General features: G+C 38.2%; 2 protein-coding genes across 2 annotated transcripts in view; one reads left to right on the plus strand and one right to left on the minus strand.

Moving 5' to 3' along the window:
* Positions 1 to 632: 632 nt before the first annotated feature.
* LOC117295904 (DNA-directed RNA polymerase II subunit GRINL1A-like) lies at positions 633 to 4,869 on the minus strand. The gene is made up of 4 exons (XM_033778690.1): positions 4,699 to 4,869; positions 3,226 to 3,652; positions 2,551 to 2,636; positions 633 to 947 (listed from the first exon to the last, which is right to left on the minus strand). Exons 1-4 carry the CDS (start codon positions 4,791 to 4,793, stop codon positions 848 to 850), a joined length of 708 nt encoding a protein of 235 aa, XP_033634581.1. The 5' UTR covers positions 4,794 to 4,869; the 3' UTR covers positions 633 to 847.
* A 2,018-nt stretch (positions 4,870 to 6,887) lies between these two features.
* Positions 6,888 to 18,545, plus strand: part of LOC117295891 (non-lysosomal glucosylceramidase-like) — a 37,599-nt gene continuing 25,941 nt past the window's right edge. The window contains exon 1 of the mRNA XM_033778678.1: positions 6,888 to 7,393. Coding sequence (XP_033634569.1) covers positions 7,209 to 7,393 — 185 coding nt within the window. The 5' untranslated portion in view covers positions 6,888 to 7,208. The remainder of the gene's footprint in view (positions 7,394 to 18,545) is intronic.

Genomic DNA, 18,545 nt, shown 5'->3' on the forward strand with positions numbered 1-18,545 from the left:
TTTTAGTACTGTTGTTTTTTATTAGGCACAAAACAAACCTGGAACTTTGAAGGTGTATGGAAAGTTTAGGTTCAATTTAATTGGGTTCCGTAACTGCAGAATGTTACATGCAAATCTAAGGCTTTTGAACTACTATAAATTGTTTATTTACTATCATTGACAAAAATCGTCTGACATCATCACCAAAAAAGTCTTTGTTGCGCCATTTGGGAGTCAGTTTAAAATCTGTGTGTTCTGTGCTGGGCACATTTTAGTCAGTGCAAGTGTGGTCACAAGTATTGCACCATATCTTTTCGTGCAATTTGACTACCAAGAGGGCAGACCATAGACATGTGTGTGGTCAGCGTTAGGGTTCAAAATAATACGTTTATCATGACTGCACAAAGAAAAACATGACCAAACAACCCCCCTCTTGTGGTCAAGGATACAATTTTATAGTGCATAGTATAGTGCAGGGTATAGTGCACAGTTGACCAAAGTCACCATTGGGGCTCAAGCAGGGTATAGTGCACAGCCAACTAAAGTTACCATTAGGGCTCAAGCAGGGTATAGCGCACAGTGGACTAAAGTCAACATTGGGGCTCAAGCAGGGTATAGTGCACAGTTGACCAAAGTCACCATTGGGGCTCAAGCAGGGTATAGTGCAAAGTGGACTAAAGTCACCATTGGGGCTCAAGCAGGGTATAGTGCACAGATGACTAAAGTCACCTTTGGGGCTCACGCAGGGTATAGTGCACAGTTGTCTAAACAGCCACCATATAATACACAGTGGATTAAAGTCACCATTGGGCCTGAAAGGGTGACGAAGAATCGGTCTTTCTCTAATGTTGTACCACTGTCTTGTCTGTCAGGTTGCTTGCTCTGTCTTCTCCTCCTCATCATCATCTTCATCATCATCTTCATCATCATCACTGCTGTCATCACTATCTGTCTCTTGCTCTCTGAACCTTAGGCAGCAAAAACAAAAAAAACACATAATAATGCACACTTTCTCCATATAACATTCAAAGGCCCCAGTCCAGATCAAATCAAAGAATCTGAAAACATGTGTTTTAAGAGAGTTACGAAGTGATAAGTGCCATGTGTATCTCTAAGACTTTTAGGCAGAGAGTTCCAGAGTCTGGGGGCAATGTTAGAGAAGGTCGTATCACCATAGGAGGCAAGGCTAGTCTGGGAAACAAATTTGCTAAACATGAAATTTCTTCCTTGATAAAAGTAGGATTACCAACCAAATTTCCATTTGTTGCATATTGCTTGTTACAGGTATTCAGCTGTTTGCTTATCATCAAAATCGCGTGGAAATTTGGTTGGTAATCCTGTTATTATCAAGGCACAAATTTCATGCTAAGGACAGTTTTGTGCTTAGCAGCTCTATGAAATTGGGCCCTGGCCTCGCATGCCGGTGCTGTTGCATGCTCTGAAGGTAGGGAGGGGCTGAACCATGAAGTGCTTTGAGTGTCAGAAGGTACATACATGTACATCATGTACTGTAAAATCAAATAACTAATACAGTCAAAGGATTCTATTTCTCTAGTAGTACAAAGAGTGGTACTCTCAAAACACTCTCCCTAGTTTGAGTTCCATTGTTTTGCTTGTTTTTATCACATGAATAGACCCAGAGTGTTTGACGCAATTTTACACCTTTTCTTGTCTGTTATAATAACTGGCTTCTGTATAAAGCGCAAATGTCCGTCACCCAGTGACGCCCCTGGCGCTGTAACATACAGTATTTTCTGCCAGATATGGGACTACTTTTGATTTAAGAGATTAAGAGACCTAATTCTGATAGCACCATGTAATGCTTTACAAGGTGTTGTGGCGCAATTTGCTGCCGATAATTAAACGAAATACGAACACAACACACAACTCTAAAAATTGTTAAAACCTTAATTGGGAGTATAAATTTCCTGTTTTGTCTCTCTGTCTTTACTACATGCACACATTTAAATACATTTTCATAATAAGCTATAGAAGTGCTGGCCCTAAAGTTTGAGTCCTATTCTCAAGAGCCTGCCAGAAGCCTACTCCATGTTAATAATGTCAGTCAGTTTGCCACATGTATGACACAGGTATGCATGTCTTCTTATATAGCGAGCAAATCCGACACTGAACACTCAGTAATGCTCAAGGCGCTTCAACATTCAGTATTTTCCTGCAGGGTATGTGGGACTACAGTGGAAATATAAGACCTACTCCTTTTACATAGCACCATGTATGGTTTACAAGTAGCTAGAGGCAGTTCGAATCCTATGTTTTGGCAGCGGGTACCGCAACGATATAATAGATGTTAATACCCATAAACCTCGGTAGTCTAGTTGGTAAGACACTGCTCTAGAATTGCAAGGGTCGAGGGTTCGAATCCCAGCCGAGTAACATACCTGTGATACTTTTTCCCAGGACTCGGGGGAAAGTACTGAATATACAGTGCTAATACACATCGGTGTATGGGTAAAAACTTAAATTAATATTCTTTATCCATGATGCAAATTTAACATCTATTAAATGCATTATTATTATGATTCATCATTATTATTTTGCATTTCTTCTTACCTGCCTGGTGTTAATGGTTTGTATTCACCCATCCTAATGTCCAGTCTCTCTGATAATCTCTCTGCAGCTTGTTGAGCCATTAATGCCTGTAGGAGATACACACATTTATATCAAACAAATTATTGCAAAAGACTTGCACAACATGACATTCAAAAATACACCCATTAGAAAAAACTTTAGAAATGTACAATCACTTAAAAGTAGACACGAGTAAATATTAAAAGTTATCGCGCAAGTGGATTACGCTTCTGTGCCCCATGTCCAACGAGTCCTACTGTTGGGACATTTACTCAAGTTGTGAATCATCGCCAAATAACAAGTCCAAGAGCATCGATCCAATGGACACAAAACAACTTCAATCCAGTTCAGGGAGTTTGTCATAGCTTTTTGGGTGTTTCTGTTAACTTTGTTTGGGTGGGAGGGGTAGTTCCTTAGCTTTAGAGTGTTTTTTCATAGTTTTGGGTGTTTTTTTTTTTTTTCTTTTCTTTTTTTTTATATTTTTTTTTTACGATTTTGAGGTTGTTTATAATAGCATTGGTGAAGTTAAAAATTAGTCTGCTGGAGAAGTGCGAAAAGCACCCAGTTAGCTATGGTGAAATTTGGGAAACCCAGCATCATATTCAGAGACGAAGACCTCCAACTCTCCCTTAAAAGAAGTTAGCTGTTATTCTTTACCTCCACTTTGCTCTTCTGTGTCTGCAAGAGATCTCCAGCCTCCTTCACATTAAGAGCTTTTGTTCCTGGGTGTCTAAGTGGAGGTATACGAACTGCAGAAACCTCAGGAGGCTGTCCCTCAACCGTTTGGCGAGGAGTTCCACCTCGAGAGGGCGGAGCCTGGGGCCGCTCATATCCCTCCCCTAAGTCTGATATCTTGTTCGTTTTCAAAGTTCTGTACGGTTTGAAGCTTGAACTGGGTGAGTCTGTATTCAGAAATGCGTTCTTGACAGCATGCGGTGTGGTTTTGGTTGTACCAATGTCAAGTTGATCAAACAGATTTGCAGTGTCGTCCATTGGTGTTGCATAGTCTGCAATGAGTTGTTGTAGCTTGTCTGCTAAAAGTTGAACTTTTTTACCTTTATCTGGAAGTACTTCAAGCCTTTTCCTGTGGATGCATAAAATATTTAAATTAAGGGTTGGCACAACATTGCATGAAGGAAGATTCTAATTTTGCAAGAGACATATATCTCAAAACTAAACCTGTGAATACATATTTTTGTTATGAGATTCATTCCACTATTATCTCCACAAGCGTGGAGATGACAGTGGAAAAAAGTCTCCTATTCATAAGTTCTGGGTATTTTATCTTTTTATCTTCTCTATGTTTTTAGGTTTTGAGGAAATAAAATAAATAAACAAATAAATAAATAAATAAATAAATAAATAGAATGAATACAATTTTTTACTACACATAAAAATATACTTTTATAACTCATTATAATAGTTTATATTTAATTATACTACAATATATTTCTAGAAACTATCTAAGGCTCCCCCATGAGCCTTAATAGGGGTCTAACAATACATTTTGGGCCTCAATAACGCTATACGTTTTCAAAATAATCGTTGTTAGATGAACATTTTACGATCGTTTGCCATTGGCTGGACTAAACCATTCTTTCAAAAAGGGTGTTGCGCGGCAGTGCGTGTGGGCTATATAGGTGCGAACGACGAGCATCAGAAACGGACAGCGCCCACTCACTTCCAATAGAAACACCCCAGTTACAGAATGGTTTAGTCCAACTTGGCCGCATGTTTTTTAATTTATAACTCAACAAAAGGGCAATGCAAGCATTCAGCCCTGGTGTGGTGGACGTCAATCACTGAGTCAGCGCCACTGAATCTTCAGAATCTTCAGAAAATATACTGCATGAAAACACCTTGGGAAGGTTTTTTAAACACACACTGCACACTGACGTTCGAGTACTCAGTGACTGACCACTGCACTGACAATAATTGGGTCTCAGAATTCATCACTGCAACAACCTATTTTTTTGAAAGTTTGTATATACTCAGCGCCTTGAGTACCTTGTTTGGTAGATACTTGCGCTATATAAGACTTCGAATTCGATATTATTATTAATATTATTATTATTATTAAAATGACATAGTAAGTAAGGCTGTAGTGTAGTGTATACTGATGATACTCACTTATGTGACAATACCATCTGTTGTCTATTGAAAAGATCAATCAATTCGGCTCTAGTCTTTGATTCAATTTTTCCCATATCTCCTTGCTTAGCCATAGTGTCCTAACTTCTCAAACTTTGTAGTTGTAATTTGACAACCCACGACGACCGAAAAAGCACTATCCCCTAGGGCGGCGCCATTTTACACTAACTAAATCTCGACACTTGGTGGCTCAAATTACTGAATCTAAACCACATACTTAGGCCGTGTCCGAATTGGCGACTTCGGCTACAGCTACGGCTAGGGCGCGCGCGTCTGCTATTCTTCAACACTGACAGACGCGCTGATCTAGCCGTAGCTGTAGCCGAAGTCGCATATGCGGACACGGCCATAAGGGTGCGTTCGTTTAGCTTCCCTGGGTCGACCCCGGTGTGTGGCGGTTTTTTCCACCAGGACGAACGTCGGTAATTATCTGCACACATTCGTCCTGGAAAAAAAACCAACCACACACCGGGGTCGACCCAGGGAAGCTAAACGAACGCACCCAATAAGAACCTTTATGTCTGTGGTCTAAACAAAGATATGGTCTAAATTATGTTTCATTTTTTACAGTGACCAGAATCACTTCTAAAAGTTGAAGCTCATTCGGTGTGGTCAGATGGTCAGTCAAAAGTAATCATACAAAAAAGTAAAAAAGCTATGCGTGCAATGTTTTAAAACAAGGGCCGTTTGGAACTTATATCAAAATTTGTTTTACTCTTTTCTCAAAACTCTACAGAGAAAACTATCTCAAGGATGTTGTCAACGTGACAAAAAAATTGTGTGAAAATCTTATTTCAAAGAATGCTGCTCTGTGTATGTACTGGCCTTGGTGACGTAATGAAAGTAAAACAGATAAAAACTTGTCAAAAACTGATGCAATGATTTTGCTGCCATTAGAATAATACTTTCGATCACAGCCCGCTCATGTCACGGGGATTCTGCCCCCCCCCCCCCCCCTGAGCATAACGGTCCGTGGGGCAGAATCTCCCATGGGATTCTGTTCCCCCCGATCCCCGGCTTTGACTTTCTGTCCGCCGCCAGGGGAACTCTCCCCGTCTTATTTTTTTAGACCGAACTAAATGTAGGTTTATTTTGTATATCATTGTTTGTTTCTGTCTTGTAATCTTTTTACACAGTAAAAAAAGGACATTTTTTGTTGTTCGGGGGCCTTTTCATTAAAAATTATCACCTTTGGGAACTATGAACTCGGACAGAGAATGAAGGCTGCCTGCAAATGTGCGCAGTAGTTTTATTTCGTGTGAAGAAGTGACCCTCAAATACCGAAATATTATCCAGCCGCCATTAAGAAAAGGCCTTCCAAATAATGGACTCTTTTTTTCTCCTGGCCGCTGACTTAGCATCTCTGTAACACTAGAGCAATCAAAACAACTGTGCATCGCACTCAATAAAGTAAAGAGGGTGTAGTCCAGATGTGGCGGCCGCCATAACTTTATGTGTAGGCCGCCGGATAAAGTGGCGGCCGCCAGATAAAAGGTACCAACAATTATTATTCTCGCGCTTATGAAATAAATTATTAATTCATTCCTATTTCTTGGCACTATCCGGCTTCCGTAATCAACTGGTATATATAATAAACCACAAGGGATAATATATTTTTGGGAGGGGCCTTATAAGATCAAACTCGTTAAATATCAGTAGGCCGCCAGAACCGGCTCGCTCCACCTCCTTTTACCAGCCCTTGAGGTCGAGAAAGAAAAAAAATTTGACAAATTAATGAATTCGCCTAAATTTAAAATGTCCCCACTATAATACCCCCCCCCTTTAACCCTCAATCCTGACGTTTCTCATGTTTCGTTCGCGTACGGTTTATTCTGTGATGCATCTGTACTGTCCGATACGTGTACATGTCATACAGTCCGCGCGACGCCCCCGCCGCTTGTGATCAGTGCAACGCTGACGTTCATTTTTATTGCGTATCCTGAGAACGTTGCGTACGTCATCACGTTGTTGTTGTTGACATCATCATCAGCTGTCGCGCGCCAGCCCAAAATGCTAAAAATAGACAATGAACAGCTGATGGATAGCCTGGCTACCTCCAAAAATTGTAATGATTAAATATACTGAGAGAGACAGGGTTCAATTCACTGATTCGTTAGTGTACGAAACACTACCCGTAACACTCTCGTACACAAAGTACATCACGCTCACCCCAACAGCACGTCCAATTTTAATGTGCGGCCGGGCCAGGCAATCTTCAGAGCCAAGCCAGCGTATGCATTTTGTAATGATGTTGTTAATTATTTATAACAACCTGGTAAGCGCGTGCTAATGTGGACGAGACAAGTGATTGACCTTTATTTTCTACAGACAATCTCATTTTTTGTCCGTTAAAGTGTAAATATATAACGTGGCAAGTTTTTGAGTTGAGTTTTTGGACCACACAGTACACACACACGGGGGAGAAGGACGTCAAAAGAAAAGCTGGCCGGCGAACCCAGCAGAGCGCACGGTGTTCGTCTTTGTTCACAATGGCAAGTGTTACAAGCAGCAACAGTGACATTCCCAGTGACTTTATTAAGGATTTGGAAAAAGTATACGGCATACCAGAGTTTGGCTGGAGGGTCCCTCTGAATCACGAGTTTCCAGAGAAGTGGGGACCTCTAAGAGTTATACGATTATCACAAACTTTCCAACTTATTCCAGCGCTTTACAGGTGAGTGAAAAGTCACACATTGTTATTTCCTTTACGTTTTACAAAACTTAAGGTTAAGTACAAAATGCTCTTTGATGTTGCTATAGGAACAACATAGTTCCAAACCAAGTGAAATAGTAAAAATAAAAAAACATGAAAATCAGTCTACATACCATACTCCATCATATAGTCCTCCTTTACTTGTTTTTAATAGTATTTATTTGAATTAAATAAAAATTAAATTGATAATTAATAATTATAATAATATTAAGGGAGTAACTATAGAATACAGGGCCACATTCGGCGACAGGTTTTTTATGCAGTTTGATGCGATGTGACGAGTGGGAAATATGGCCAAGTATCGAGCAATACAAGTACTTCCCTTATTAGAGGGTGGTATTTTCAATGGGGAATAATATAATTAAGGTAACGGTGGTGGTTAGGGAGCAATAGAGTAGTGAGTGGTGGGGAGTAGTGAGAAGAAATGGGAGTCTGGATGACTGGATGCGCGATGCGTGGATGCAAAGTGGGCAAGCAAAGAAGGGAACTTCCATTAATAGAGGGCATTATTTTCAATGGGGAATATAAAGAGGTAACGGTGGGGAGTAGTGAGAAGAGATGGGGGTCTGGATGGCTGGATGCGTGGATGTGAAGTGGGTAGGCAAAGAAGGGAACTTCAATAAATAGAGGGCGGTATTTTCAATGGGCAATAAATAGAGGTAGCGGTGGGGAGTAGTGAGAAGATATAGGAGTCCGGATGACTGGATGCGCGGATTCGTGGATGCGAAGTGGGCAGGCAAAGAAGGGAACTTTAAAATGGAATTCGGGCCTTCTTTCCCTTTTTAAAATAATCCTTCAATGGGGAACATTTGCATAGCGGCAATTAAGCTTGGGCGATATCGATTTATTTTATTCACGATCGCCGACAATATATCGCGATATTCGATTTAATCGCGATTAATTAAATTTGACATCATCAGTCTTCAAACTCCCAGTGAAAGTTGTAGAAGACACAGTCATAGCACAAGAGAAGTGTTTTAATGACCTGTTCTTCTGGTTTTACTCCAAATCTATGGGGTGCAAGATGTCTCAGCTAAGAATACATTGCGATATTGCGATACTTAATCGATATCGCGATATATCGATATTTCGATTAAAACCAAATTGATCCGATATCGAAATTGTTTCCAAATTAGTATCACAATATTCAATAATATCCTGATATCGCCCAAGCTTAGCGGCAATAAATATTAAGTAAATGGAATTCGGGCTTTCTTTCCCTTTTTAAAATAATCCTTGAATGGGGAACATTTGTAAGCGGCAATAAATATTAAGTAAATGGAATTCGGGCTTTCTTTCCCTTTTTAAAATAATCCTTCAATGGGGAACATTTGCATAGCGGCAATAAATATTAAGAAAATGGAATTCGGCTTTCTTTCCCTTTTTAAAAAAATCCTTCAATGGGGACCATTTGCATAGCGGCAATTAAATAAATGGAATTCGAGCTTTCTTTCCCTTTTTAAATATAATCCTTGAATGGGGAACATTTGCATAGCGGCAATAAATATTAAGTAAATGGAATTCAGGCTTTCTTTCCCTTTTTAAAATAATCCTTATGGGGAACATTTGCATAGCGGCAGTACATAATATAAAGTATATGGAATTCGGGCATTCTTTCCCTTTTTAAAATAATCCTTGAATGGGGAACATTTGCATAGCGGCAATAAATATTAAGTAAATGGAACTCGGGCTTTCTTTTCCTTTAAAAAATAATCCTTGAATAGGGATCATTTGCATAAATAAGGGAATATAGAGGTAACGGTGGGGAGTAGTGAGAAGAGATGGGAGTCTGGATGTGCGGATGTGCGGATGTGTGGATGCGTGGATGCGAAGTGGGTAGGCCAGTCCGTTGTGGCTGACTGGGTATCCACGCAGCCTTGGATGCGTTGACGTATAGTGGAGTGGCCCTGAATTCTATAATTGTACCATATTAAGATAATTTCTACTTTCTTTATAAACTGACACAGTGTGACACCCATCACTGTCTAAATTTTTAAAGCCATTGACATTGTTATTGAATGGGTGTTTGGCAAGATCAGGAACAAAATAGACTTTAACTAAGTTTAACCAATTTGTTGCATCTTAAATACTTACGCCGGTTTAATACATATGTAAATTAATTATTAGGCATAGATAGCCTTGGTGACACCAATATCTTATCCTTTCCTCATTCAAGTGAGAATCTAGTGTTTTGTTAAATGTTGCTGCAGTTTTGGCACTGACATTAGATGGAGTTTGTGTTTATTGAACGCTACGGTACGCGATGCTGTTTTGTTCAACTTACAAAATGCCAGTTTTGTCAACTAAGAAAATGGCCGCCTGCGCGCATGCCAGAGCGCGTATATAGGCCAGTGCGCCCTCTAGTTCTTTTATATCTCTATGGTGTACATATCGCGATCGCTGTGTGTCATGTGAAAAATTAGTATTCATCATGAATATTCATTAACTTGCTTATCCTTCTGATTGGCCGCCAGATTTGCCAGCAGTCAGCCAATCAGAATGAAGTCCTCGGAATGCAGAATTTAAAAGTGTTATAACTATAGTTACTTTCGCCACAAATCTTCACTTTTTATATTTTTCGTTACACAAAATATACATCCTTTCTAAATTCGTTCACTATTCAAAATTGATTTTTGACTCCAAATCTGCAAAAAATCTAACAATGCAACTTTAAACAGCCAATAAAGGATGATCTCAAATATATAGATATTACAGTTGTCTAATAGCTGGAGTCCATAGGAAACCTACAAAAAATATAACAAGTCTCCTACAGTTTACGTTAAAACATGGTAAAAATGTTTTTTTTTCTACAGAACGCTTCTAGCAAAATTTCTGAAAAACGCGGGGTCAAACAAACCTGCGGGACAAAGGAATCGTGACGTCAGTGGCAGCTATTTGGTCGGGAAAATAGCGCCCTCAGTTTGCCAAAGCTGGAGAACTGTGTTCACACCCAATTAGGGGAATATCGTCACTGGCGTCAAGAGGTCATTATAATAGAAAAAGCCGCCCGGCCGGGTGCATTTTTGACTTGAGTTAATATTCGTTACTAAATGCAAATTTTGAGAGTATCTACGATGTCTATTTGGCCATAAAAAGGTAATAGTTGAAATATTGAGATCATCTTTTATTGGCTCTTTTTAAGAAGAAGGATCATGACCAATGCATGACCAAGACTAATCCTACATCACATGTAGAAGTTAGAACTATTGAGCTTCATTCCGCAATTGTGTAGCAAATTGGACCTCATAGGTTAACATGTATTGTCACCTTCAAAGCAGGATAGCTGTTTTCATAATGGACAGAGCATCAACATCAGGCATGTGGACTTTGGTGTCAAATAATTGTTCACATTCCAATGGTGGTTGTGTACCACTGGGCACAGTGTCAGGACCCAAACACTTCTCATCTAAAATCACTAATGAAATGTCTACAGGAATACCGTAGGACTCACTGGCAGTTCACAATTTTACCTGGACCAAAGTTTTACAACAGACATAATTAAAAAAAAAAAAAATCCAAACTCAGTTTTAGGTGTAACGCAAACTGTTTTCATTTGAACAAGAGAATTAGAGTAAGATTTTCTTATTGTCATGATGGGAAAATATTTGGAAACTCAGTAACAGCTTTTTTATTACACTAAATGTAAACATTTGAGCATTTATAAGTTTTTATGACACAGTGAGATGCTACTCAATGAAAGCATTAAAACGTCTACAATAAATTGTTTTTTTGGGTAGAGCGCATTATCAATCTTCTTGCTGTTTCAATTTAGTAACGCCAGACAATCAACCTTCAAAAGTTTCATCAAACTGCTTACAAAGTTACAATAATATTTAGCATTTTCAGCAGGGATTGTTTGCCACTCATGCTAATTTCATTGTAAGCAAACCAGACGATAAAAATAGAGTCTTTGGAGATAATATTCTACTGAAGGCATTTACCATTATTCAGGGTTCCCTCTGGGATTTTTCAGAACTGTGGGACATTCTGGACTCAAATTTAGGAAGTTTGGCCAAAGCACGCTGGTTTGAAACAAGGTCTTCAAAATATTCTCTACTCTGTCTTTATTTTTGTTTGAATTGCACTACTTGAGCACTATGTGGCGTTATTTATGCTAAATTAGTAACATAATATGTTATTTATATGTTTATTTGATAATTTAATTGTGCGTATCAGTACGTAATTCACGCTATACGCAGTATAGCTTGAGCATTCGTAGAACCCTGTGTGTAGTGTTCAATTAAATACAATATTTGTTCAGCTATTATAATCCATTTGTTATTGATTTTGTACCATATAATTAATGTACATGTAGTGTCTTTGACGTCAGATCAATTTAAAACCCACAATAAATGAAATTAATCTCTCTTTTTTTCAATAGATTCTTTGTTGGTATGATTTCCTCCAACTTCCGTTAAATGTCTCAAGTTAGTGACACAAGCTGAGTTTTATTACAATATACTTCCCCTTCCTTAGGTCATCTGTAAAACAAAATTAAAGGATTGCTACATGTACATCTTTGATGTTTGCAATTCAAGGGCAAACTCATGTTTTCAAAAATTTTACAGTTTTCAAATTGATCACAGGGTGTGAAATTCCATTTTAGTCTAGATCGTGCTCAATGAAATTTACAAAGAATTCATAAACAAGATTTTCTCAGAAGTGACAGTATTTCTAATTGCAAAAATATTCATGTCCTGAATTTATTATGAAATATTTACTGTAAATTGTTTTAATGCTGTAGTCAAAAAAACTGTTGTTAAGCCATATACACTTTTGGTACCAAAAGGAAATCAAAAGTTCACAGATTTACAAATAATTTACAGGGTGTACAGAAGGTAATGGAGAAAGACTTATCTTAAAATATTATTCCATGAAATGCTTTACTTTTTGAGACAACATTAAAACAATATCAATTCTCGATAGCGAGAATTACGGATTTATTTTAAACACTGTGTCACTAGTGTGTCACTGTCAGTGCCAAGAACTGAACATTTTCAGCCTGTCTCTGCAATAACTGCAGACTAAAGGCCTAGTCACCCTGCAGCAATAACGAGAACGATAACGATCATGACGCACAGAAAACACATTCTATTGGTTGAATTGCTCCACGCAGAATACGCACACGCACATTCAACCAATGGAATGCGTTCTCTTTGCATCGTTATCATTATTGTTCTCGTTAGCGCTGGCTGCAGTGGGACCTGGCCTTAAAGACCCTGGACACTATTGGTAGTTGTCAGAGACCAGTTTTCTCACTTGGTGTGTCTCAACAATGCATAAAATAACAAACCTGTGAAAATTGTAGTTCAATTGGTTGTCAAAGTTGCGAGATAACTATGATAGAAAAACACCCTTGTCACATGAAGTTGTGTGCTTTCAGATGCTTGATTTCGAGAACTCAATTTCTAAATTTGAGGTCTTGAAAACTATGTCACTCCCCGTTACTCGTTACCAATTAAGGTTTTATGCTAATAATTATTTTGAGTAATTACAAATAGTGTCCACTACCTTTAGGGCAGTTTTGCTAAAGGACAACTAGTGGCCTGAGTTCTTTATCCTCTCTCTTCTTGTCACTCCTCACCAATAGTTTGAACTTTATTGTAGATTGGTACATGTACAGTATGCATGACTCTACGTTAAGAACTTGTTGCTTGGTCTTCCCTACTGGCCCTGTCCTTCTGGTTCCTTCACTTAGGCAATGGGGTCTAGAAGTATTATGGACTGTAGTCTAAGGGAAATACATGTACTCTGAAGTGCCATAGTTTTCAAGAAAGAAGTAGTTTTACCTTGAGATGCAAAAGTTACACAAGTGGTGAAGGCATACGCAAATTTAAAATGATTGTATTCTTTTCAGCCATGTATAACTCACACAGTTAGTTTTCCTCCTTGTGATTCCATTTCGCACAGCCCACGACAAATGCTCCATACTGAGTGTCAGTGCCTCATGAGGAGTAGTCCGTTGCCAACTGATGCATGTCTCATTGCGATGTGGTGTCACTGCCACATCACCACTAACTCTATCTGCTATTCTAACTAAAGGCACATTCATTGTCTACATGATACTCATACATAGTGATAACGTACAGTGTATTATCATTCGCCTGAGCTGATATGCCAGGCGTGACTGATATTTTTCCTACTTTAGTCTGATTTCCTATTTTTTGCCCTTGGAAAACACAGAAATGTTTTGATTAAAGACAGTGGACACGTACTATTGGTAAATGTCAAAGACCAGTCTTCTCACTTGGTGTATCTCAACATATGCATAAAATAACGAAGTGAAAATTTGAGCACAATCGGTCGTCGAATTTGTGAGATAATAATGACAGAAAAAACACCCTTGTCACTCAAAGTTGTGTGCTTTCTGATGCTTGATTTCGAGACCTCAAATTCTAAACCTGAGTTCTCGAAATCAAATTCGTGGAAAATTACTTCTTTCTTGAAGACTACATCACTTCAGAGGGAGCTGTTTCTCACAATGTTTTGTACCATCAACCTCTCCACATTACTCAGAATAAAGACAGATTTTATGATGATAATTATTTTGGGTAATTACCAATAGTGTCCACTGCCTTTAAATAGCGGACAGTGAATAGTCTCTTAACCTTACATTATGTGTACGTGTACATGACACCATGTATTGTACCTCAATGTCTACTTTTCTCCAATGATTAAATATGCCTGTTGTGTATACTAGTAATTTTTAAAGTGCAGGCAATTAAGTTAGGATTCAGTTTGTGCACTACTGATAAAACTACTGCTTTGGTTACTCATCTTTATATTCATCTAAAATCTATGGAAGATATGGCCATTGTAGAAAATCGTTATAACAATTTATCAAAAATGGCTAGTTCAGTTTGTTTTCATAAATTTTGTGACGGGTTTACAAAATGATATTACAAGTATAACAAAACCAATTAAATTTACTGTAAATGTGAGTTTATGACAAATATGTTGTGAATTTGATTGGCAGTCCCTTCAGACTCTGGGTACTGATCTGCAGATTGGTGATTGCGTTCAAATACATTAAACCTTTTTGAGATATGGTGGACACAATGCTACAACACTAGGCCTATGCATTCATTGTTTGGGAAAATGTTCCGGTGTACACTCAAAGCAAACAGTGTGCTCATTTAAGGTCTGCTATACCGCAAAAAGGCTAGTGGCATTTTCATAAAAAAAGCTTTCGCAACACACTGCAGCGATAACGAAAACGATAAGGATCATGTCGCAAAGAGAAAGCATTCTATTGGTTGAATTGCTTCGCACAGAACACGCGCACGCTTATACAACCAATCGAGCGTGCCTTGTTAACTTGATGTATCGTTTTTGGTTATCGCTGCAGTGTGACTGGCCCTTAATGTTTCGTTCAGTACAATGTAGGTGTGAAATGTTCATGCTTAAATTGTTGAAGAAAAAACTAAATTTGTCCTTTTCTGACTTTGTTGACAGTACAAGGATCACATTCAGTGACTTACAGAATATGCCACAAACAATGTAATAAGGGCTTTTCACACTATGAACGTCTGATCCTTCGAGATCTACTTGGATCCACTGCGTGTCAACTTCGTAAAATTTCAACTAAGCTTGGGCGATATCACGATATTATCGAATATCGCGATATTGATTTGGGTACGATTTCGATATCGGATGGATTTGGTTTTAATCGAAATATTATATCGCGATAATCGCGATATATCGATATATCGATTAAATATCGCTAGCTGAGACATCTTGCACCCCATAGGTTTGGAGTAAAACCAGAAGAATAGGTCATTAGAACACCTCTCTTATGCTATGACTGTCTCTTCTACAACTTTCACTTGGAGTTTTAAGACTGATGATGTCAAATTTCATTAATCGCGATTATATCGAATATCGTGATTTATATAACACCCAAGCAGATCCTTGCCATTTGATTGGAGGATTGTCCGTCACGTGATAGCAAATAAAAGTACCATTGCACGCTGAGTCACTCGCCGTGCTTTTTCGTTCCATCCGAAAAGTACCATTGCACGCTGGCACGCTGCCAGCGTGCAATGGTACTTTTCGGATGGAACGAAAAAGCTGAGTAAAAACATCACTGCGTGCGCGTGTCTTTGGTAACGCAGCAGGTGTTATTGCAAGAAGGCATAGTAAAATTACTAGCATTCGGCTTCTACAGTTGAAATTGTTTGTTTTGAAAGTTGTTTCTTTCAATCAAAATGACAAAGTTCTACTTGGATGTTATATAAAACAAATAATGAATGTTTTCCATTCGTGCAATGGTGCGAATATGTTCATTCGTTGAAAGCTGGAATGTTCCATTCAACTCGGCTCCGCCTCGTTGAATAGAACATTCCATCTTTCAACTCATGAACATATTCGCACCATTGCACTCATAAACATTCATTATGTGTATAATATTGTCGGCAATATATCGTGAATAAAATAAATCGATATCGCCCAAGCTTAATTTCAACACGGTTTACTTCTCTCTTTTCACACTACACAACATGACACCTGCCTTTGTGTTACGCGGGTAGTGTTTTGCGACCCATGTTGTGTGCAATCATTTGTCACTTACCACAAACGTTCAAATCTTACACGGCTTTGCCCGGATCCGACTATAAGCCAGAAGCATTTCACACTATGACTTTTGACACTTTGTGTCAGTCTCAACCTGGAGTGGGAGCTCTCAACCCTAGTACTGAGCAGAGTTAGTTTCAACATGGGGTAAGCGCTCTACACGGATTAGTGCATTGTTGAATTGTTGCAGTGTGAAAAAGTTAACACGTGTCGGACTTGTGTCCAACACAGAGATTTTTCGTAGTGTGAAAAGGCCTTATGGCTTGGAATGCAGGGTTCATTAAAGCTCACATGATGAACTGGAATCAAATACAAAATGAGCCCTTGTACATTATACTGAGCTTTTTTTGTATCTCGATTTTTATCATCAATTGTACCATTTTAAAGGAACGCTACAGAATTGGTAAGAAAACAAATCGTGAAGATCACATACTTACATAAAACTTACACGGTCTAATGATGATGATAGTTGAAAATATCCCGCGAAGTATTTCTGTCTGAAATGTTATATTTGATGAGAAACAAATAATATAACTTTGCATTGGAGTTTATCGCTCAGTGAGCGTTTTATTCATTTTTATTTTGGCATCGATGCAATGCAAAATTTGTAATCGGTTTTTCACTATTCTCTCATGACCCAGATGGCGGATCGATCTCAAACTTCTACAGGTTTGTCAGTTTATGTATTTGGTGGATTACATTAAGTGCTTACACTGCCAGCAACTGTTTTGTTTGCAAAAACCAATACTGTAATGTTCCTTTAATAAATTGTTTGTTCTCTTTGCAATGCACACTATACTACAAACACATGTTAATTTGGAATATTCGGAGTAATTGAGTTTTTGTAAAGTCTGTCCATTCATCCATGACCTGTCCTTGTAGCTTAACATTTGCTATACAGTAGACCTCTAGTACAAGATTTGACTTCATTAACTGGACAAGTAGTCTCCAATACCAACATGTGTTCAGTTGATGAGTGGATTTGTACACACGTTCTGTATAATTTGACAGTCAAGTTGAATAAGGTCTTGACACCGTATGTACATAGTGAACAAATAGGCCACTTTGAGATGGTGTCCAACACATGAGGGCACTATTAGGGTTTATTTGTCTGTTAGATTAGAAAGAATGATAGTAAACCTTTCAAATGTTTGCTGATTAGATGATTTGAAATTTGCATTTGAATAAGGATATAAACAAACATTTTGTTCATTGTGATAGCATGGTTACCAGACAAACTTAATGACAACTTGTAAACCTGCATTTGTATTAAGTAAACCTGAGATAGAAAGGGACAGACATTTACCTCATACATAAGCTATTTGTCGATTAGATAACATTTTAAAATTTAAATTTGAACATGTTGAATAAGGCTGTACCGGTAGTGTATACAGGACTGGAGTTATATGGCGGTCACACCACAGAGACTTGTTTCACCTGGGCAAAAATTTAACATGGATTTCACAATTTGCCAATGAAGGTGCCCTTTGCAAAATTAAAATGGCCTTGCCCTCTCAAATATGAGATTCAAGGACTGTGTGTATTTCTAAGAGAGATATTCAATGAGTGCATTAGCTTTGGGCCTTTATGTTTGGCTCATTGTTTTAACTAACAAGTGTGTCCCATATGTGTACCCTTGGCATTTGAATCATGAAATGCGTTACACTGTCCAGCATAATATAACCTATCAAGCTACGTAACAGCCAGACAGTCCAACAACTTGGATGAAATTTAATGTAGAAAAAATTGTATAAATTTAATTGCTAAAATACTTCTTAATTTATATTGCAAATTCCTTCTGTTCCAGATACATGTAAATATCATCAAAAGATGGATACATGTAAACGAACATTGAAAGAAAATTTGATGTTCAATAAATATCTCAATTTTAAACTCCTTTTTCTCAGTTTCATTCTCTCTCAATCATCTACTTTCACAGCTTTTAAATCATACACTCAGGTGGTACTAACATGAGGTTTCAACAGTAAAGCAAATGTATTTAAAAAATATATATACGTCCTAGGTTTTACTAACGACTCATATTGCTTGTCACATTTCTTGATTGTTTTGTAAAACTGGTACCATGAAAGACCCAAGCTGTAGAGCATCAATAAAAGCAATTTCAAAGGATTGCTGTGAGTAGAGTGATCATTGGTAAAATTTCTAAAGGGTCCTTTTCCGGTTGTCAATAAGTATTGATTTTGACAATCTGCAATTACACCATGCCATTGCTGCCAATATGCTGTAACTATTTCAAAAGGCAAAATTAAGACCTTGCAATGGATAGGAAACAAATGTTATGAAACTGACTTTGCCAGCAGGGATAAAAAGAGCAAATTAGACAATGAAAATCCATTACAGGTGTCCTACCTTAGGAATGGCCGTGTCCGAAACAGCGACTTCGGCTACAGTTACGGCTGGATCGTGGATGTCTGCCTATTCTTCAACACTGGAAGATGCGCTGATCTAGCCGTAGCTGTAGCCAAAGTTGCTGTTTCGGACAAGGCTTGACTATTACTGTTTTTAAAAAGTTTAAAACTCT

Source organism: Asterias rubens, chromosome 10 (assembly GCF_902459465.1).
Source record: "Asterias rubens chromosome 10, eAstRub1.3, whole genome shotgun sequence".
Lineage (NCBI taxonomy): Eukaryota > Metazoa > Echinodermata > Asteroidea > Forcipulatida > Asteriidae > Asterias > Asterias rubens.